Source organism: Trematomus bernacchii, unplaced genomic scaffold (genome assembly GCF_902827165.1).
Source record: "Trematomus bernacchii unplaced genomic scaffold, fTreBer1.1, whole genome shotgun sequence".
Taxonomy (NCBI): Eukaryota; Metazoa; Chordata; class Actinopteri; order Perciformes; family Nototheniidae; genus Trematomus; species Trematomus bernacchii.
The window spans coordinates 4,352,787-4,376,010 of NW_022988097.1; the positions used below are offsets into that span (position 1 = coordinate 4,352,787).

Sequence of the window (23,224 nt, forward strand, 5' to 3'; positions counted from 1 at the left end):
GTTTTAAATGTCAGAGATTTGGGCATGTGGCGGCAGTGTGCAAGGGAAAACAAAGGTGTGGCAGATGTGGTGGAGATCATGAATACGGCAAATGTGAGGAAGGGGCAAAGCTGAAATGTTGCAATTGCGGAGGGGAGCATAGCTCAGCGTACCGTGGATGTGAGGTTAGCAAGAAAGCAGAAGAGGTGCAGCGAGTCAGGGTGACGCAGGGAGTTAGCTATGCAGAGGCAGCAAAGACAGTTTCAGGAGGAACGCAGGTTACAATGGAAAACAACAAAAAGAGCAAAGAAACAGAAAAAGTTCACAACTGTGTTAAGTTGAAGGAGGACACTCTGATAGTGAGTAAAAGAGAGTTTGTACTGTTTATGGCAGAGATTATCAACTGTTCAGCGCAGACTAAAAGCCGGAATGAAAGAATCAAAATAATTGTCAAATCAGCTGAAAAGTACCTTGATGTGAAAGGGATGCACTGGGAACATGTGAAAGATATCCTGAATGATGACGTCCAACAATCTCAGACATGGAGTGGATCATCCTGATGGTGTTAATTGTACTGCAGTGGAATGCTAGAAGTTTAATTGCAAATGGACAAGAGTTCAAAAAATATATTGACAACCTGGGAGAGAAACCTAATGTACTTTGTATCCAGGAAACATGGCTGAAACCACAACTGGATTTTATTGTGAAGGGATATACTGCAGTTAGACGAGATAGGGACTCTGGCAGAGGGGGAGGAGTTGCAACATTCATACAGAGTGGTATAAGTTACAAAGTTATGCATGTAAGTACAGAGCATGAGGCAATAGTTATAAGGGTATGGAATGATAGAGGACCTATAGATATAGTAAATTATTATAATCCATGTGGGAAATTAGATCAAAGTATATTAGAGGATGCTGGGGGTTCACTGCAAGACAAAGTAATATGGTGTGGGGATTTTAATTCACATAACTCGCTATGGGGAAGCAGTAGCACAGATGCAAATGGTGCAGTAGTTGAGGAATTTATAGATGACCACGGGCTAGTGTGTATTAACACTGGGGAAGGAACACGATATAATTGCACGAAGAATATAGAAACAGTACTCGATCTGACATTTGTATCTAGTGCTATAGCAGGTATAAGTACATGGGATGTGGTAAAGCATACTACAGTGGGCAGCGATCATTATCCGGTGATGACTAAAGTTGGAACCAACATGAGTTTTGAAAAGGAAAAGAAAATTCCTAGGTGGAAATTGGGAAAGGCTAATTGGGATGCCTTTCAAGTTGTAAGTACGAATAGATGTAAAACACTTCAAGAGGAACATTTTGATGATATAAATAAATTAAATGATGAGCTGGTCAAGGTTATCATTCATTCAGCTAAAGAAACAATTCCGAAAATTGCAGGAGCTAGGCGTACCAAGAGTGTACCCTGGTGGAATGGTGAATGTAGCAAGTCCATTAAAGACAGAAATAAAGCATTCAGGCAACTCAAACAACTCCATTCTCAGGAAGCTTTGAATCAGTATAAAAGGGCCCAGGCTATAGTAAGGAGAACAATAAGAACGCAAAAACGCACTTTTTGGAGGCAATATTGCAATAGTATTGGAAGAGAAGTACAGCTTGCAGATGTTTGGGGCATGATTAGGAGAATGGGGGGAATTCGAAGGAATTATGAGTTGCCAGTTTTGAGCAGAGGGGACATAATGGCTGTCACAAACTTAGGAAAGGCGGAACTTCTAGCTCAAACATTTAGGAAAGTTCATAGTTCGGATAACCTTACAGAGGAAGCCAGGCAGTGCAGAAATAATACACTAATGGAAAACCCGAGAATATTGGATAGAGTAGAAGTGTTAGGGGATCAGTTGGACCTGCATTTTAGTATGTTTGAGTTGAGAAGAGCAATTATTAGTGCTCGTCAAACCACTCCTGGGAAAGATGGTGTTTGTTACAAAATGTTGGAACACATGACAGATAACACTCTAGTCATTGTGTTAAGGTTGTTTAACAGGGTGTGGGATTCTGGCCAACTTCCTTCAGTGTGGAAAGAAGCGATAATAGTGCCCATCCGAAAGCCAGGGAAAGACCCTTCAGATCCATCTAGCTACAGACCTATTGCCCTGACATCTCATTTATGCAAAATTATGGAAAGAATGGTTACAGAAAGGTTAACATATATCTTAGAAAGTAAAGCTCTGTTGTCCCCATATCAAAGTGGGTTTCGTAGGGGTCGGAATACAATGGATTCTATATTGTGCTTATAATCAGACATCAGGAAAGCACAGACCAACAAGGAAGTAGTGATTGCAGTCTTCTTTGATATTGAAAAGGCTTATGACATGCTCTGGAAGGAAGGACTACTAATCAAGTTAAAATCATTGGGAATTGGTGGTAAAGCATATAATTGGGTTATGAATTTTTTACTGGACAGGAAAATACAAGTAAGAGTAGGTGCAGAGTACTCAAGTGTTTATGCTGTGGAGAATGGTACTCCGCAAGGTAGTGTATGTAGTCCGTTGCTGTTCAATATAATGATACATGACATTTTTAATCAAGTTCATCCAAGTGTGGGAAAATCTTTGTATGCAGATGATGGGGCTTTGTGGGCAAAAGGTCGCAATGTAGCACATGTTGGAAAGAAAATACAAGCTGCAATAGTTGAAGTGGAGAAATGGACAAATAAATGGGGATTCAAACTGTCAGTAGCTAAAACGCAGGTCATTTGTTTTACAAAACGGCATAAAATTGCTCCTATATCGTTAAAATTGTATGAGCAACCTCTTGAACAGGTTAATACAATAAGATTTCTTGGTGTTTGGTTTGACGGAAAGCTAACATGGAGCAATCATATAGGCAAAGTTCAAAATAAATGTAAAAAGGTCAACAATGTACTTCGGTGTTTGGCGGGACAGGAGTGGGGAGCGAGTAGATCATCACTTCTGAATATATATTGGGCACTCATGAGACCTGTAGTAGATTATGGGTGTATAGCGTTCATGGCAGCAGCAGAATCAAACCTTAAAAAACTGGATGTCCTACAAGCTCAGGCCCTGAGAATATGTAGTGGAGCTTTTAAAACATCTCCAGTATCAGCAATACAGGTGGAAATGGGAGAAATGCCTTTAAGGATAAGAAGAGTTAAGTTAATGTTGGCATACTGGGTAAACCTTCAGGGGTATTGTGATAGTCATCCTGCGAAAAGTATTTTGAAAGACTGCTGGGAGCACAATGAGTCACATTTAACAAGTTTTGGATGGATTGGTGATGTTAAAGCAGCAAGTATAGGTTTGAATAAAATACAGTATTGCCCCACAGTTCCAATCTCGTCCATTCCACCCTGGTTATTCCCATTGCCAAGGGTAGACCTCAATATACAAAGGGAGTTGAAGGAAAAGAAAGAACTACTACCAGTATGGCGCATAGTCCAGAATTATTTTGCAAGTAATTACTCAGACTCAACAATCATATTTACAGATGGCTCCAAAGATCCAGAGACAGGGCGTGCAGGGGCAGCAGTTTATATCCCAGTGAGTAATACACATATAAAGAAAAGGGTAACAGACCATGTGTCAGTATACACGACAGAGTTGTGGGCATTGGTGTTGGCATTGAAATGGATAGAGGGGAAAGAAATACATAATAGTGTAATTGCATCGGACAGTTTTTCAGCATTATCGAGTATACGATCAGGCAGATCTTCATTTAGAATGGACATAATAAATGAAATATTTCTAATTTTATATAAAATGCAAATCAAAGGCATAGCAACTAGTTTCATCTGGGTTCCTGCTCATGTTGGTGTGGAGGGTAATGAACAGGTGGATATTCTGGCCAAACAAACACTCAGAATTATGAACATAGACATAGAAGTTCCACTTAGCAAAGCGGAGGTTAAAACATTCATACATAAATATGCACAAACAACATGGCAAGAACATTGGGACCTTAGTGATACAGGAAGACATCTTTATAAAATTCAAAGGTATGTGGGGGATGGAAGGAAGGTGGGGTTTAAAAGAAGGGAGGAAAATGTCATTTCTCGGATGAGAATAGGTCATACAGGTCTCAATCATACATTGAGTAGAATAGGAAAGCATCCAACCGGAAAGTGTATACACTGTAGCCAGCCAGAAACTGTGGAACATGTTTTAATGATTTGTGGGAAATATAGTGTTCAGAGAGGTGTGTTTTTCCAGACACTGAAGAGGGCAGGATTCAGTGACTTGTCGATGCCGGGGCTGTTGGGGAAAACATCAGGCAATATTTATTGTGAGATTATTAAGTTTTTAAGAGAAACTGATACATTTAAAATAATCTAGAGTTTTGGTTCTTTTTTGTTTTGGTTTGTTTGGTTTGTTTGTTTGTTTTGTTTTGGTTTGTTTGGTTTGTTTGTTTGTTTTGTTTTTGTTTGTTTTGTTGTGTTTTATTTCTTTTGTTTATTGTTTTCTGGATAGTCTCTTGTCCACACTCCAGTCCAGTTGGTGGCAGTAATGCACCTATAAGTTGGTTTGCCAACCGCCAATAAAATCTAAAGAAGAAGAAGAAGAAGAAGTTCGATGCGTAACGTTCTTTCAAGACAAAGTTACAGTGTGTGTACCTTTGCGTTTGGTTGCTGGTAAGGGGGACGACCAAGCGCTGTGATCTAGAATGCAAAGCTCGCTTGTTTCCAATCCCGAGAGTTGTCCATCCTCGCCTGAAACAGACGATTAGTGCCATGAGTTAGTGAAGCAAATTACAGAAACACTGCACAGTTATTCACAAGTCAAAACGTTTTCATAGCGGCCGAGAATATCTAGCTAGCTAGATGTAGCTAGCTCGGGGCCGGTGTTAGCCATTTCAGCCTAGCATGGCTAGCTTGATCTACTGAGCAAATAAAAGTACATCTGAGACCATTATTGTGCAGATTAAAACCCCAGTGCATGTAGTTGATTTTACCTTCGTCGTGGTCGTCATCGTTGGCCACTGAATCCGCCGTTTGTAGTCCTGCCTGAGTTTATTTATTTTTAGCCGGTATGCCGTGGGGCTGTGCACGATTCCCAGGTCGAGTGAAAGCTACTGAACTGGCTTCAGTAGCATTCCCTGGGTCGCGTCCTCGGCGTAGATCTCCAGAAGCGCCGACACCTCCTCATCACTCCACCGCTCTGATGATTTCTTGATGCTTGCCATAACTGCTTTCAAAAACAAACTACTTTCCGTCGGTGCGCTGGGTTTTTGTAGCGAGGAAAAACAATGGCGGCTCTACACAACATTTTCACAGTTGTACGGGGCGTGGTTTGCAATTCGCCCAGCCAATCAGCACTGGGGCAGTTTTTTCCCACAGGAAAGTACGATCTCTCAACGGGCACTAAAAATGGGGGTAAAAGTTCCCGAGATTAAGTACTCTTTTTTGTGTAGTACTAACGGAACTAAACGCGAAAAGTACGGTGAAAAGTACTCCGGTGTGAACGCGGCTAATGTTTTATATAGATGTTTTTCATATCTCACAGACAAAGTAAAGCCCTCCCCTATCTGCTAAATAACTTCATTCTGCTTTAGAAAGGTATACCAGTAAAAATAAATTAAAAAAGGCTATTTAGTACGTACAAGTAATTAATAAACAGGCAGAGAATTGAAATAAAAGTAAAAAAATAAATAAACTGAAAACTAATCTCTAATGCTATATCAAAATATCTTGTTTAACAAAAACCCTCCTGCCATTATCTCATTCAATATGTAGGTTAATGGTATAAAACAAATTGGAAATATACACAAAATGCCTTAGTACTAAACAATAGAGATGGTCCCTTAAGGAAAAAGGTTGGGAACCACAAACCACGATAACGTAGCTACTGCAGGCAAATAAGACTAAAGATTACACGGGTGTTTTCATTTATTCTGGTTGATTAAACCTGCTGAGTTGTTTTTTTTGTCGTCATAAGCCCTGCTGAGGTTCATGTGGGGTGAAACTTTGCATCAGGTCAGCAAAAGAAGAAGAAGATGAAAATAGAAGTCCTGGATTACCAAGTATAACAAATGTAAGCAGGAGATTAAGGGATCCATTGTTAGAACATTATAATGTCTATACATTCATTCCAGGGAAATGGTTTATTCTGGAATAATTGACATTTGACTGTGGGAAATTAGTAATTTATAAAAAAAAGTTGTACGGCTTCCATGAAGCACTTTCTTTCCATTACTCTAAAGCACATGTGTCAAACTCAAGGCCCGGGGGCCAAATCAGGCCCGTGGTGGATTTAATTTCGGCCCGTAGGATAATTTTTAATTACTATTAGATCTGGCCCGCCGGTATATTGCACGCACACCTTCACTCCATCCTGAGGATATCCTCAGTTCAGAGCCTGAGCCCAAACATTGATGAACTTGCACCCGAGATGAGATGCCAAGTATCTGGCTTGAACTAGCATCACAGAGCAGCACACTGAGTTTCAATGGATGTTTCCTTCTGCACTTTTTCTCTCACAGGGCATGTTTGGGTTTTTCTTTGAGGGAAATAATTTTTTTTAAGATGTTGTTGGCCTGTGGAAAAATGTAATCATAAGAAATGACTCCGGAAAAGCTGCAGATAGAGCCATAAGAAATGAATCCAACTGATTAATTTATGTTTAATGTTGTTTTTATAGGCAATCATTTAATCTTTGTTAGTTCCAGGTTTAATATCTGCAATAAGTTCATTTCAATAGGTTTTGCAATAAACACTGAACCAGTCCAGCCCTCGACTAGTACCCATTTTTTAATTTTGGCCCACTGTTTATTTGAGTTTGACACCCCTGCTCTAAAGCATTACTGCTGTCTAAAGAAGACCTTCAAAGACACAGCTCTTCATTTTAAGATAGAATAGCATGCCTAAAATGAGTCTCTGTTTAATTTATTCAAATAACCTTATTTGCTTAACACTAGTCTACACTAATCATTTGTGAAACCAGCCCACATGTTAAGGGGTGTGTCACAAAGCAGAATAGCAGGCATGTTGAAAATATTATAAGATTACATTTAATGGATAGTAATTCACAATCTGGCACTGAGTATAAAATATGCTGAGTTTATCGCAATGTTAAACAGAGCATGCAGCTATTTAAAGGAACTCCCCAGTGCAAACACAGATGGGTCCCATATGATTTAAACTACATTTATACACAATTTATACCCACACCCACACCCACACCCACACTGAACTTTTTCAATTTATTGCAATCTTTTGACATCTTTTGTTGTTTTGGCAAGCGACCGAATTTCAAACATATTTCTATATTCATCAGTATTTTGCACACCAGTGAGCAGAGCAGCCATCTGTTGAGGGACAGTAGACAGAAAGAAAACAATAAAAGTAGTTAGTTAAACTAAGCAGAAGTGATCGACTTACTGACGCCTGACAGCCTTTCTGCATGCCCACTCTCACTGCGCTGCACTCATGAATGAGAACCAAAAAAACTTGATTGTCTCATGATATTTAAAACCAATTCAGATCTGATAATATCACACAGATCAGATGACTCACCTCTGTTTAGATGAGCAATCAAATAATGTGCCAATGAAGACGATCCAGCCTTGATGACTGAACTGATATCTGTTTAATCACTGGTTAGTATTTAGTAAATGTTATTGCCTCATTGAAAAGGCCCAAATAAGATGTCAAATGTTCATGAGAGTGCACAGGGGCAGTTTGAAACCAAATACTTATTTAGGGTCGCAAACCTGTGAAATCCCCTTCGCTTATCAGCAAGTTTTATGAGATAATTTAGCCTTCTCTTTGTGGAATTCATTTTTGGAAGTGAGTGTATCCCAATGGGACTTGGACTAAAGTCAACTCGAGGCCACAATTAACCCGCAGGCCAAAAGACTCTTTGACATCACAGATCATATTTAAAAGGAATGTGTTACTGTGGCCAAATGAGTTAAGGCAAACAAATTGATGGCATTCACTAAACTGTAAACTATTACTGACTGAATGTCTCACATCCAAACCTGTGACCTGTAGTTTCTTAAACTATGAAAGCTAATGATATTATATTTACATTTCTGCTAATGTAGTAGTTTTACTACACAATAACCTGCACTTTCTTTATGTACAAAGCCTGTACACTGACCTAGATAGAGACAGGAAATCACTTTTAGAAGCACAGGGAGAGGGAGGCCTCAAAGAAGACAAATGCATCCTTAGATAATTCTCTATCCTCCTACCTAATAAAAAGGGTATTAACTCTAACTAAGAACAAGTAATGTCCTCAGGCCTCACTCCCCAGACTGTTCTTAAAATGTAATATGAAGAGACTTTGTGCCATTACATTAGATTCGTCATGTGAACCACGGCTAAAACTCCAACACATTTAAACCCATTTGTATCCTTTGCTTTTCCTTTTTTTCCATTGATCTACACTGATATCTGTGGTCCTGTCTTTCTTTGACTTTCCTACACCAACATCTTTTTATGTTCTTGACAAAATCATGTGTAAGTATCTTCCTGACTGACTGTTTTTAGTCTTTAGGTAACTTTGCTGTCTTGGTTCTTCTCAGATCTGTTGTCTGCCTTATCAGTAATTGTTCACTCTAACATTTCCTGGTGACAACAGTGTTAACTGGAGCGAACAGTCCCGGTGTCCGAAAGGCAAACACCACTCAATCTGTTGACCATATCCACGTTTTTGAAGCTGGGTCACTCAGCCATCGGAGGGCAAATGCATTCAATTGGCTTCACAGAATTAGCGCATGTCAACAGTGAGCCAGTGACTCCTTTCCAACCTTTCCATGGTTACAGTGCCTACCTGCATGGGATAAAACTCCATGCTTATTCCAAAAGCCTCTATATCTCTGGTCCACAACCGCAAACCCTATGTGTAATACTGTTTTTTCCCTAAAAAATATGCATTCAAATGTTTGCTACATAAATCTGTGATATATAAAAATGTGCTTCAAGATATAGTTCAATATATGGTCCAGAAATTAATACTGTTCCAGAAATGAAAACTGGTATAAGGACATATGTCCATATACCAGTGATATCACAATGATATCATATCATTGTGTCAATATACAGAAAAATGTCACAACTAACTATTTTAATTATTATTTAAAGGTGGGGTAGGTAAGTTTGAGAAACCGGCTCGAGATACACTTTTTGTTATATTCCATGGAATGCTCTTAACATCCCGATAGCAATGAATATCTTAAGTGCTTTGACAAAAAATCCATACAAAAATGTAATCTGTGGAAGCCGTAGTACTGTAAAAAGTACGACCAATCATTTTAGCCGGCCCGGCTAAAATAACTGGATGGCCTACCTGCCTGTCAGCCTTGCATCTGTGCACAAACTTATCTCGTGCCCTAGATAGATAGAATCAGAGGGATGAAACCCTCTTTAATGGTCACACATGCAGAGCACACAGCACACACAGTGAAATGTGTTCTCTGCTTTTAACCCATCCTAGTACCAGGAGTCTAGTACTAGGAGCAGTGGGCAGCTATTGTACAGCGCCCAGGGAGCAATGGGAGTGGGGGGGGGAGGGGGTTGTCCGGTGCCTTGCTCAAGGGCACCACGGCAGGGCCCAGGAGGTGAACTGGGACCTCTCCAAGTAGCAGTCCACACTCCATATTTAGGTCTGTTCGGGGACTTGAACCGGCGACCCTACGGCTCACAGTCCAAGCCCCTACTGACTGAGCCACTGCCGGACATTGCTCATGTGCGCGTTCGTGTGTGTTGGAGGAGGGGCTCTGTAAGGAAGTGGCAGATTTTTTCCGGCTGTGTATTTTCAAATTCTAGCGCACTCGAGCTGGTTTCTCCAAAATTACCTACCCCACCTTTAAGTAATTTATTGTGCAAAAATAGTGCACAAGCTGGAGTTTTCAAGCTTTTTTCAGTTTAATATTAAAGGAAATGTTTTGGGGTTTTGCTAGATTAAACAAGACATTTATAGACAACCTTGGACTTTTGAGAAATTGGGATGGACATCTTTCACTATTTTCAGTCTATTTTATAGACCAAAACAATTAAACAATCTAAAATAATTATAAAATTAATTGATAATGAAGGTATTAGGATGAACAAGTTTCACTGATAACTGCAATGTGACCCTCAGTGCACTTCCAATTCTTTAAACCGTGAATGGCAAAATAAGATCAAAGACAGGTCATTTAAATGTTTAGCTCTCTCTCATTGGAGACCTTCATATTTGTGTTACATCTGATGAATGTAATTATGTTCATAACAATCAATGTGTGTGTTTAAGACAACCACTACTAACAGTAGTGTGCCCAGCCTGCCTACCAGTACGGAAAACATTGGCTTTCCCATCAGCATGCAGGTCAGATAATCGGCCCTGCAGCCAAGGTTTGGTGGGCGGTGGGCCATGATATTAGACTGCTTGGCTGGATGGACAAACTAAGAGAGAGCTGGCTGTTGTCATGCCGTCGAGGCTCCGTCCTGTGGATTGGACGGTGTTTCCAGCGGCCAGCTGCCACCTTCCCACTGAGGTCTTAAGCTGGTTTGAGCTGGTCTTGGCAGAAATTCTCTCCACTGCAGACTCAACGTGAATAGTAGTTCGCAGGCAGTGTTTGGTGGAACATTTGACTTTTTCTTCCTCCAAGTGTTCAAACATGTAACTGTAGTTGCCGTGGAAATGCCAGGCTTTTTGGTGGTGTACCACTGTGAACTGTGTTATTGATTTTGTAATATCCATGGGTCCAATAGCTCAGGGAACATTGAGCAATATCCATCTTCCATTAGAGGGACTTAACCCCCCGGTACTGAAGCTCGTCCACCCTTCATTGACCAATCAGCACCCATGCTTTTAGCAGCACTCCTCTGGGCTGCTCTGGGTAAACACAAGTGTCTGCCTCAATGTTTGTCAATGCCCGTTGCCTAACCATTTATCAGCAGGCAGTTAGCATCTGGGCAACTGGGATCTATGTGCATTAGAACAAAATGAATTCTACCATCAAAATCCTTCCCTTCTCTGTCATGTGTGTGAGAGCTTATGGTGCAATATTGTCTGCACAAAGTTTTACTCCCACAAAACTCAAGCATGGAGGTGAAATCCCCCCCCCATTCCAATTCCCTGAGGCCCCCTCCTCCCCTTTCCCCTCCCTGCTCAGGGGACGTCACTCCCCTGGCAGCGGAGGGACTGGAGGCTGGATTCTAGAGGGGCAAGGCGAGGGCAGATCCTATGAAGCAACAGTGAGGGGAGGCGTAAAAAAGTTCTGCTCTGCTCAGTGTACATGCCAGCATATGAAATAGAGTTACAGCAGAGTTTCCAGGCTGCACTTCATGGGAGCAGTGGATCTTATTCGACTTTACCTGCGCTTCACATGCAGCTGATTTGCTCTGCAAACTGGAAAAACGCACTGACACTTCTGACAGGCTTTTTTGTCCCTCTTCAGTGTCTAAACCTCAACTTGTCAAATCCACACAGGTATGCACATGTCTTTAGTGAAATAATGTTTGTGTTTTTATTTAGAATACCTAATTCTGTAATTTAACAAACTTCTGCAGTAGCTGTTGTTTTTTTTTGATCATGCAGGTCTTTTTAGAGTAATAGATGTTGATGTCACTGTTAAATATAAAACATGCATTATATGTACATGTATGTATGTACGAAACTCCTTTGGGCATCTGGAACCTTTTTGGACGTATGCATGTAGGCCAAAGAGAGAAATACTGATGCATCTCATGCAATGTGTATTGTCAGTTTCAAAAACTAAAGTGTCATACTTTTTCATTCACTGTATTCTATAAAGAGACGCTGTACAGCCCTCATTGTGATGCTAATGAGCTGTCACAGCCATAACTCATCTCCACCACACTTTTAAATGGAGGTCAATGCATATTTTCGATGGCTGTCAATGTTAATTAACAGTACAGAAAATCTGAATTTTGGTTCCAAGAAGAAGCTTCAACATCAAAAGCGAGCTATTCACTGGGCATATTTCATTCTTCATTTATCTTATTGTATTCATGCAAATATGTGAGGCAGGATCCCCAGCAATATTAATAATGAAAAGAGAAACAATGAACACAAAGAGGCCTGCAGTTCGTCTTATTATGTTTTATTATTATGTAATTAGCAAAGCAAGATACTGGAATGTCTGTATTGTGTTGCAATGGTGCATTCATGGTCCCTTTTTGAATGCAGTTCTTTGACAACTTAGATCTGCACCGTAACCCCAAACAATAGATTTAAATGGAACACCATTACTGTATAAACTTTACCACGATGTAGCACTTGGCAGCATTCCTAAAATGCACGTCATAGTTTGTAGACTTAACATCTGTCTCAATAGTTCTAAAGCAATCCCAACTTTTACTCAACATGTTATGCAACTAACCTTTCAGCCTTTGTTTGCAAGAGAACACTTTCTATGATCTGCAAATGCAAAGCAGGTGGAGCTCAAGTCCTCACACCTGACCTTTGGTTTTACGGATTGTGTTCCTTCTATTGAATGTGCAAGTATTGATGCTAGGATAAAGAATATTAGTGATGATTGGGTGAGATCAAACTGTTTCTTCTCAAATTCTGCACAGTTTGAATTATATTAATCTTGAATTGTTTGGCTAGAAGTATAGCGTCGTTATGCCAGACCTCTGCTTCACAGGTATTTTCAATATTTTCTTCTCTCTTTCCATCTGTCAGCAGGTGTCAACATGCTGGAGCAGGTTCTGTCGTTCAGCCGCTCCCTGGTGCGCAGGAAAGTGGTCGACATGAACAACCTGGAGGACTCCAAGTTGTGCCGCTGCCTAGGAACCGTCGACCTCATCGCCCTGGGAGTTGGCAGCACTCTGGGCGCCGGTGTCTACATCCTGGCCGGAGAGGTGGCCAAAGGCGACTCTGGACCCAGTATAGTGATCTCCTTCCTAATCGCTGCCTTAGCGTCCGTTATGGCCGGTCTGTGTTACGCTGAGTTCGGTGCACGCGTCCCCAAAACCGGCTCTGCTTACCTTTATAGCTACGTGACTGTTGGAGAGATCTGGGCCTTCATCACTGGGTGGAACCTCATCCTCTCCTATGTGATTGGTAAGTTCGTAGCAGTCTTTGGGTCCAATGAACTTCAAGATGGTGCTGATACTTTTTTGTTGCTTCTTACAGGTACCTCCTCAGTTGCCAGGGCTTGGAGTGGCACATTTGATGACATGATAGGAGGCCACATCGAGGTTTTCTGTAAGACGTACTTCAGCATGAACTCTCCTGGTCTGGCTCAGTACCCGGACTTCTTTGCCGTCTGCCTGATACTGCTGCTTTCTGGTGAGGCAGCAAATAAAGCCTTGAAATCCAAAACATCTGATATGTTGCTACAGAGGCTACTGAGAAAATACATAAATTAAGATTTCTACATTTTGTTCAACACAGACAACTCTCATGAGCTATCATAATCCAATTAAGGGATGGCAGGACACTTTTTGCTTGACAGGTTAAGGCAATGTGAGTCCACTAGGACATAACATCTACCCCTTTCTGTTTTTAAAAACTCCCTGATCACCCTGCTAGGTATCAGCAACACCTCGTTTCTCTTTCCCACAGTCACACAATCACATCGGGGAAGAGCCCGGTCCAACTACAGCTTCTTTGCAACCTCAGGGTTCAGTATCGTCAGTAGTTGAGGAGAGAACTTCATATTCATTTCCTGTAGTCAGATTCATCGCAGTCCAGGGATTTAAACATGGTTTGGATAAACCCCCCTTTCTGACCCTCAGGCTAAAAAAATAGGTTGGTGTGACCTAACAATGCGCTAGTGTTTGGTTGTTTGTTAAAGTCCACAGTTGAAGGGTTTATGCAATATTTGTTTATCTGAACCAGATTTAAAAATGGTCCTGTTTTTGTGAAAACGTAAAGAAAATAGAGGTTTGTACATCTCTCCATTTAGCTCTGGTCTGAAACACCCCACAATCATCTATTTACATCTCGTTGCACAATTCTCCTTTAAAATAGTGGCATGACATTGGTGGGTGTTAGTGTTATCCATACCGTTATATTGTGAAACTCCAAATTATTTATAATAATAATAATGATGACACACTTTGTAACTACTGGACATTAAAAGATAAAACTGAGCTCTTTTGCCTTTTTGTTTGTCCCAGGACTCCTGTCGTTTGGGGTGAAGGAGTCAGCCTGGGTCAACAAAGTCTTCACTTCAGTCAACGTGCTTGTACTGTTGTTCGTCATCATTTCTGGTTTCGTCAAAGGAGATTCGGCGAACTGGAAGATATCTGAAGAATCCCTCGTAAATTTCACCATAGTTAAACGGTAATTTATTAACCCTTAACCATTTGTGGTATAGGTTTATATGTGAAGTACATCAATGCAAAGCCATTCCATATCAGATGTACTTTTAGGCTGGTTTTGTGTTGAGTTCAGTTTGATGTTTCAGGAACCTGTCGGTGACGACCAATGTGACCAGTGATTATGGAGTAGGAGGATTTATGCCTTTCGGGTTCAGTGGGACCTTAGCTGGAGCTGCCACTTGCTTTTACGCTTTTGTCGGATTTGACTGCATTGCAACCACAGGTGAGCCACTGAAAGGTTGGGTTATAGTCTGATTTCATCGAAGCTCAATGTAAAGATGTTTGTGCCTCTGCATGAAACAGGCGAGGAGGTGAGGAACCCTCAGAAAGCCATTCCCATCGGCATCGTGGTGTCGCTGACCGTGTGTTTCCTGGCGTACTTCGGTGTGTCAGCTGCGCTCACACTGATGATGCCTTACTACCTGCTGGACGAGAAGAGCCCTCTGCCCATGGCTTTTGAGTATGTGGGCTGGGGCCCTGCCAAATATGTGGTCGCTGCAGGTTCACTGTGTGCCCTCTCCACCAGGTAAGCTCTGGATCTGCTGTTCTAAAATAGGACTAAATATTTATGGTATTTAGATGCTAGATTTACTGTATCTGAGCAATCAGAATTTATAATATGACTTTAATTTCTGATTGATGTGCTTGCTATACATTGGTGATAATGGTAAAGGAGATGTGGTCAAAAGTTCTGACCACTTATCTCTGTCTATCTGTCTTATTATTGGATTGATTCATTTTGCCTAATGGGACATAATAGGCGCAGTGTTTAAAGGGAGAATGCACAACATTTTCCGGTGATGTCCAATCACTTTTGTTGGTAATTGTAGCCGGTTGAAGCAAAGCATTTCTCAGTGTGTGCTGTATTCTACGATTAGCTGATTTCTAGCTTCCCATAAGCGATGACTAAATATCCAAGCTAAAGTAGGCTGTAGTTTTTTAATTCCTCCAACTACGTCAGGAAAAACAACAGATTTAACAGCAACGAAATCCCGTTCATGGTCCGGCATTCACTGAGGAAGTTATTGCTTCAATCAATTAAATTGGACATACACATAAAATGGCAGGAATTGTCCCTTTAATTCTCTCTGTTTTCAGTACCTGCATGTGTTTGTAATTTACTATGTATAATTTAAGTGTCATATATATGTAAGGTTGTCTATCAAAATATATTGGTGTTACTTAATGTCTTTCTTCCCTGAAGGTTTGCTATATCAGTTTCCTTTCAGTTTTCCATCTACAAACCTTTCACAAACATGAATATCAGTCACTTACTTATCCCATGATCTGCATTCTTTAAATCTGATTAGAACCAATGAAGGTTTCAGATAAGTTAGTTTGAAATTGGTGTTAAGGGTGTAGTCAACGGCATTTACCCTTATAAATTTAACTCCAAACCAGCTCTCAAAACCGAGAAAAAACAACTTAATTCGATTAAAAAGCCTTAAAAGCAGAGTTTGATCTATTATAATGCATATATCAAAGTTTTGATAGCTAATTAGTGATGACTAAATGCCAAAAGGGAAGAAAGACACTTTATTGACTTTATGCATGCTCTGAAGCTTTGATGATGTGATTGTTGGTGTACATGTGTGTGTTTTGGGGCTTTTTGACTAACGTGTTGGTCTTGCATGTCTCTGCTGTCTCATGCAGTCTGCTGGGCTCCATTTTCCCCATGCCTCGTGTAATCTATGCTATGGCACAGGATGGTGTGCTTTTCAAAGTCTTAGCCCGAATCAATCCTAAGACGAAGACCCCACTTATTGCCACTATGACCTCCGGTGTAGTAGCAGGTGAGAGATGGGGAGCAACCAAAGAGATTCCTCCTGCTAATCTTTCTCCACCAATCAACTGTGAAAGACACAAGCAAAGATGCAAATAATAATTTGGTTACAGAAATTGACCCACCCTTTATCACTCCTTTTTCAAATGATCCAGTTATTCTGAGGTTTTCCCTCCATATCTACATGTTGTTCTTTCACGGTTGTGCAGGTGTCATGTTTTTTTTCCCAGAATGCCCTCAACTTAACCATGAACCCTCTTCTCCCTAGCCTGTTGGGCTCCATGTTCCCTCTGCCACGCATTCTCTTTGCCATGGCACGAGATGGTATTCTGTTCAAATTTATGTCCAAAGTGAGTAAGCGCCAGTCTCCTGTGGCTGCCACCATGGCGGCAGGTACCACTGCGGGTAAGCTCTCGAGGCAAGGACTTGTGTTTTGGACGTGATTGGGATTTTGTCTTTGCATGGTGGTGGTGGTGACTGCATGTAAAACTTGGTGATGGTGTTTCCAATGTGAGAAAACAATACACACAATATTAAGGCAGCCAAGTTCATGGATATGTGTTCACCACCACAGTCCATCTTGTTTTTAATCACTAAACTAGATATAAAAGTAGTTAAAAAACAAAATATTTCCAGTTTTTGACAAGAATCTGATATCTTCCACTTCAATACCACTATTGTGTGAATGCTACATTTAAACCTTCAGTGTGGAAGTCACTGCTTCTGGCCGATAATTAATCCAGCTAACTTCAAACATTGCAGACAGTTAGTTTAGCTTAGAAAAAAAATATACTGGGAACAAGAGTAAAGAGCTAGCTAGGCTGAGAATAGTATCAATCTTATCATCTAACTCTTGGCAAGAAAGCGAATACACTGCAAAATATTGCCACCATACCTGAAAACGTCCTCCACCAAGTGATAGTTAACGTCCGGTGTTAGCAGGGTGAACTCCAACACTCCCCTTATGCATCGAGTTCTCAAACCCTGCAGCAGCTAACTCAGCTAACAGCTAGCTAACGCTAGCCCTGTTAGCAGCAGTTAGCGGTTAGCATAACTTGAGCACCAAGAGAAGCTTTTTGTCCATCAGGAAATTCACACAGAGACACTTTCCTCTCTAAAATATATATATTCCAATTTTACACCTATCTCGGGATTAGATATTCTGTAAACAAAAGAAAATACAAACACTTTACCCCGAGGATATGGTGTGGTGCACATCAACTTCTAAAACTCACAATATAGTGTGGTATGTGGTTGTATCATGCTCACTGTGCTCAGGTGTTGGGGCTATGACCTGTAATGTGAATGACCCGGTAAAGTGGCATGCAGATGTGAACCCTTTGTAAATTTTGTTTGAATATAATGTTGTGAGCAGCAGCTTACATACCCCTCCTCTTTGTTTGGACTTTGAGATCCGCTTCATACTGCAGTCTGGTGCTGAGATACAAGCGAGGGAACACCACTGTGTATCTCACATCAAACGACACTCGCTATGGGGATGATTACAGCTGTCCGCCTAGAGAAACATGATGCTCTTTTATGTTTATTTTTATTGTGAATAGGCCTACATGTCTGCATGAAGTTTAATTTACATCTGTTCATGTTCATTTGCTGGATGGTGCGCCTGAAAGCAGTTTTGCCATTTGTAATTGCTCGACTATTATAGGGTGGTGCAGTGATGAGGTATATTTGTTGGCCGACCCAGAAGACAAAAGCAATGGGATTTTTCTATTGGATTTTGGAATATTGCAGAAAATAAGAACTGTGGAAACAAATGTTATTAAAAAGGGCTCCAATGGAGGAGTAAATGCACTCACCAGAAGAGAAAAGCTAATGTTAGGCTATAAACAAACTACATCACAATGTCACATGGCTGCACATCGCTACCGCTAAGCTATAAGCGGCTAATGTTCAGCATGATAACGTTTGATAGTCTTATTTAGTCACTTTTTAGCAACTCCTGTTTTTAAGACATATAAACTTCAGACACTTAAGTGGAGTATTAACTGATATATGATGCTTGTGTTAAGCACAGACCAGATTTCAGGCCTCTAACCAAAAACACATTCTAAATTTGAGACGAGGGAACCTGGGAGTGCTAAAATGCTAACTTATTTCAGCTTTTAGGACTCATTCCTGCACCCTCTATTGTTGTGGGTGTAAATGTTTTATGTGCTAAGATTGACTGTTCCAGTAATCAGTACTTATCCTATTTCTTATAAATGCTCTTTCAATGGATAATGCTGTTGTGCTAATGACTTTTTTTTTGCTTGCTGTAGCCATCATGGCGTTCCTGTTTGACCTGAAGGCGCTGGTTGACATGATGTCCATTGGAACTCTGCTGGCCTACTCGCTGGTCGCTGTGTGTGTACTGATCCTCAGGTGGGTACATCTATAAATAAATAAGAAATCTTATTTGGTGCAATATTGGGAAATAGTTTCCCTTTTCTAAAAACCCAGAGGTATGATTAGTGTTATTGCATCACACTGCTGATGTAAGATCTGTGAATGCTCCCATTGTATGAGTGTGTAGTGGCAGCTTGAGTGAATGGAGGTGTTTACTTCCTGTAATTTCTAAACTCTGGAGCTGCTGTACACCTCTGCACAGAGGGGATTCATCACCACAGCAGCAGCAAACACACAAACCCTGTTTGTTCCCTGGTTTAAACTGTTTGTTATGTGAAGTAAAACTAAACCACCCCACTATTACATAACGAAAGTGAGATTGGGAGTCATGTCTTCCTCACTATGTAAGCATTTTGATGTGAGTTATACAAGTAATAGTATTATTTTTCTGTTGGCCTTTTATTATTGTTATTATTATTATAAAAAAAAAATTATTTCCTTTTTTTATTGAATATTTTGTGTTTTTTAACTTAATTTTTTATTTCATTTAAGAGTGATCTTGTGTCATTGCTATTATGTTTGTTTGTATAAAAGAAGCATGACAAGTTGTTGGTCTTATTATTACTAATATAATGTTTTTAAATCAAACTTGTATGCTTATTATGATTATTGTTTTCATTTATTAATTTGAAGATGTCTTTTTTTTGTAGAAGGATTTTGTATCTTGGACATTATACTAATTTAAATGGGGAAAAAAGCATGATATGTTTTGTTATACACAATAGCAAACATTTGAAACAATAGCTTTTTGGAGCAGAATAAAGGATATGTATATATCCAGGTAGTGTTTCTTCCAGACACTGAAAACACTGAACATTATCCTGTATTATTTTGCCCACTTATGACATTCATTTTTAACTCCTGTGTTGTCCAGGTACCAGCCCGATGGAGCCATGGAGCGGCGGGCAGGCCCCGGTGAAAGGGACTATCTCTCCTCTGAGGAGGGGGAGTCTGACCTCACAGAGTCTGAGTCTCACCTTAACATGCTGAAGGGGGGCAGCTCCACCCTGCAGGCCGTCCTGCACCCGCCTGCCTCTCCCTCTGAGCATTCCTCCAGCGTGGTCAACATGTCTGTCTGTGTGCTCGGTAAGCAAGCTTAGGTACATTTTTTTATTTTACCTATGAGATAAAAAACGTCAGAATTAAATGTGTGTTTTCAAACCGCAGTGCTGGTAGTGTGCGTGATGAGCTATCTCACCACGTACCACATCTACAACATCCTCGATTTGGAGGGATGGATCCTGGCCTCACTATTCGTGTGCCTGCTCATCTTCAGCGGCTGCGTGTTCATGGTCTGCAGGCAGCCTCAGACCACCAAGAAGGTCTCCTTCATGGTAGGTGGCAACTCAATTGGTGCATTATGGGATCAGAGATCCATTACAAATACATTGATGTTTTTTTTGCTACACAGGTTCCCCTTCTGCCTTTTCTGCCAATTGTGAGCGTATTTGTCAATATTTACCTCATGGTGCAGCTGAGTGGAGATACCTGGATACGTTTCTCTGTGTGGATGGCTGTGGGTGAGTCCCGTGTAAAGCCCTATTATGCTTGTAGGGTAGTCCTGTTGTGTGTTATATAGGTTTTTGTGCATGTAAATGGTCTGCAAAGGCTAAAATCCTAAAGTTCCCTCAAGAGGGAGTTTCTCTCCTACACGTAAAACCCCCCTGCCTGAAACGCCTCCATTGGAGTCCTTTTACCGTAACATAGTGACAATTGGCAAGCACTCTTACAAATTGTACATGATAGGCTAAGGGGCGGACATAGCAAACTGCTATCCTGGCCTTGTCTGAAGGTACTCTGTCTATTCAGGGAGCAGTGACCTCCTGTCATATTGTTTGACGTTAGCATATCATATATTAGCTAGCTTTATTGCCCTGATAACAATAACCTGTAAAACGACAACACAGCATATTTAAAAGTAAATGCTTTAAAAGGCAGCATATCAAAGTCAACAACATCTACCAACAGTCATAGTCCTTAAACCCTTAGTAATTCTGTTGTCGCAGGTTAGATTGTCCAAATAAATGAAAATTGCTTTGGTCCCTGAGAAGCTACGTTAGCCTTAGCATCTACTGCGTCCAATAATATGGTCAGTAAACTATTTACCTTCAGATTAAGTCCTACTACCTAATTTGGGTGTCGTTGTCAAGCTAAGCTAACTGTCTACTGCCTCTTGCTTCATATTTAGTGAAAATACATGAGTTGTATTGATCTTCAGATCTTAATCTAAGCAAGAAGGCAAGCATTTCCAAAAATGTCCAACTCAATCACAAAAAATGTGTTTCCTTAGCCAGTTTCTTTTAGCATCTCACATTCCTTCCATTATCCTAGGCTTCTTGATCTACTTTGGCTACGGCATGTGGCACAGTGTTGAGCGCCAGCGCAAACTCCAGGGCCCTTCAAACAGCAACAACCAGGAACACAAGAAGGCCGGCGGGGAGAAGCAGGCGGTAGGAGAAAAAGACCAGGAGGGTTTCATCTGCCCAGAAAAAACCAGCCAGTGTTAAAAGTAAAAGACTCTGTGAGGCGACAGATGCATAAAAGCAAACCGCAGCTCTGCCTTGATGCACCTGTTCATACAGCTTCACCATGTGTGCCTCAGTCTCAAGCGTCAGTTCTCTGTATCAGGGGCAGCATGATGCTGAGCTGCTGCATCACTGAGATGGAAACACATCCTGTAGATCACAATGCGCTTTATGGACAGCATGGAGGCAGAAATAAAAGGACAGGTAACACACTGGAGAGTGATGTTCATTTACTTTAACAGTGAATCAGTCGATTGAAGACTGCAGCGACACTTTCTCTTTCTTTATGGACTTGTTAGTGCATGAAACACTTTTTGTCTTTTCTATCAATCTTTGTATTTGTTATCTTCAGAAGCCCAGGGAGGCAAGTGAGAAAAGGAAATTCTGGTGATTCATTTTCTAAGTCGATCTAAATGTTTTTTTCTGGTAAAGGGTGGAACAAAAGTTGTCATGTTATAAATTCCTCTAAAAAATCAATGATAGCCGGGGAAAAACGTATTGGGAGGTTTTGTGTGTTTTATGTTTGTTTGTTTGTTGTTGTAATATCTCTTTCGTAATATGGATTGATTATCCTAGCCAAACCTTTTTTCCCACCTTTTCCTTAAGTCATAAACATAAATGAAAACCAATTTAGATCGGACTTGGAAAATTAACCACCAAATGTTTATTTCTTTTGTCGTCACACTTGCATATTAGGGCTTCCGTATCGTCAGGCATGTACATGTGGGTTTTTGAATGTGAAATCTGTGTTATCCTTTCATTGCTCCAGAGTATTATTATTAGATTTTGATACACCAATTATGTACTACTATTAAAAGTGACGTTAGTTTTTGGTAGAAGGACTCGTTGTTCTTTGACATAAGTGTAGGATGATGAAAAAGTAGCAGCGTTAGCTTTAATGCCCATCATCATAAGGTTAAAATATATTATAGAACTGTTTTGTGCATAATTGTTTTATATGCATACATTTGAAATGTTTATATATGTATAAAAAGATCAGCATTTAGACCAATGTACAATATGTTCAATAGTTTTTTAGGTACTTAACATGTTTTGACTCAGCTGATGGAAGTACGCCAAGTGCTTCTGTAGGTGTTACAGTGTATGTAACAGATCATATCAATCTTTGCTGTAGGGTTATTGAGGTAGCTTTATTCAACACAGGGTTCATTTTTATATATTTGCTTGGGTGTGTTTTTATCTATGGACTGTTACAGCTGAATATGAAAATTGTTGTTTGATACAGAACTCGACCCGAAAAGTATTTTTGATCGTAGTATTTTTCACTCTATCAGACTATGACACTGTATGATATGTTGTGCTATTTTGATACATGCAGACATGCTGATATTTTAGCCTTCAGAGACTTAATTAGACTTTGAAACAAAGTATTAAAAGTTAAAGTATTACTGTATAATCAGGTCTGGATTGAGACACAATTTAGCAATCATTTTCCCAGGTTGTCCTTCTTCAAAGCCTGGAGCGTGTTCTGCTTTTTAACCGGTTTGAACATTGAGACATTTTGTGCTAAACTAAATCAAGTTTTAAATCTTTAATTTCTTCCTCTGAGGCGACCTTTTTTTTCTTTTTCTATTAACTGTAAGTCTTATTGAGCACCAGTGTTTCACACTAAGCCTATACTCTTTCATGAGGTCACACACTGAGGCTGTAGGATGTTGGTGATTGGTTGAAATGTGCAGTGGTTTAAATGAATGTGGAACAAATTCAGAAGCTAGTCTCAACAGGAGTAATGTAACTGTACTGAAGCTATACATTAACAGTGATGTTAAAGTAAATAGAAGTTATGGTGCCATGATGTAGTATCATTGCACAGACAAAATACTATAATGTATTTTCCAGTAGAATCGTGTTTATTTTTTATTTTTTTAAATTACAATGTGGTTGAATTTCAGTCCCAATTTTTATTGTAAATAAATGTATTCAAAAAAATACCTTTCAAACTCATTTCAATTAAATCTGGTGGAAAGTATTTTGAATATAGCTGCGGCCCCCATGTGGCCATTTCTGCAAAGCTTTTCAATGTAAATGCATCCGGACACTCAGACTACTTTTACTTCATGTAATAATTTTCCATTCAAAATCCTAATTAGGTAAAATAATAAATACGGAAGAGGATTAGGGCCACATCAGATTACTTTTGATTTGTTCTGAGCTTAAAGATCCTATTTAAACTGTTTTTCATCAACATATTATAGGTCTCAGATATATACAAAACATGTCTCTGAAGTGTTTGGCTCTA

At 40.1% G+C, this 23,224-nt stretch overlaps 1 protein-coding gene across 3 annotated transcripts; it reads left to right on the forward strand.

Moving 5' to 3' along the window:
* Positions 1–11,225: 11,225 nt before the first annotated feature.
* slc7a2 (solute carrier family 7 member 2) lies at positions 11,226–21,969 on the forward strand. 3 transcript variants are annotated; one of them, XM_034121457.1, is made up of 12 exons: positions 11,226–11,386; positions 12,605–12,985; positions 13,058–13,213; positions 14,047–14,212; positions 14,337–14,473; positions 14,554–14,776; positions 15,904–16,043; positions 18,313–18,415; positions 19,314–19,525; positions 19,607–19,773; positions 19,851–19,959; positions 20,771–21,969. In XM_034121457.1, the coding sequence occupies exons 2-12, from the start codon at positions 12,616–12,618 to the stop codon at positions 20,944–20,946; spliced, it is 1,959 nt and encodes a 652-aa protein (XP_033977348.1). In that variant the 5' UTR covers positions 11,226–11,386; positions 12,605–12,615; the 3' UTR covers positions 20,947–21,969. The 3 variants fall into 3 exon arrangements, with proteins under 3 accessions (XP_033977348.1, XP_033977350.1, XP_033977349.1); XM_034121459.1 differs by lacking the exon at positions 15,904–16,043 and adding an exon at positions 16,302–16,438; XM_034121458.1 differs by having other exon boundaries at positions 12,608–12,985.
* The last annotated feature ends 1,255 nt before the right edge of the window (positions 21,970–23,224 follow it).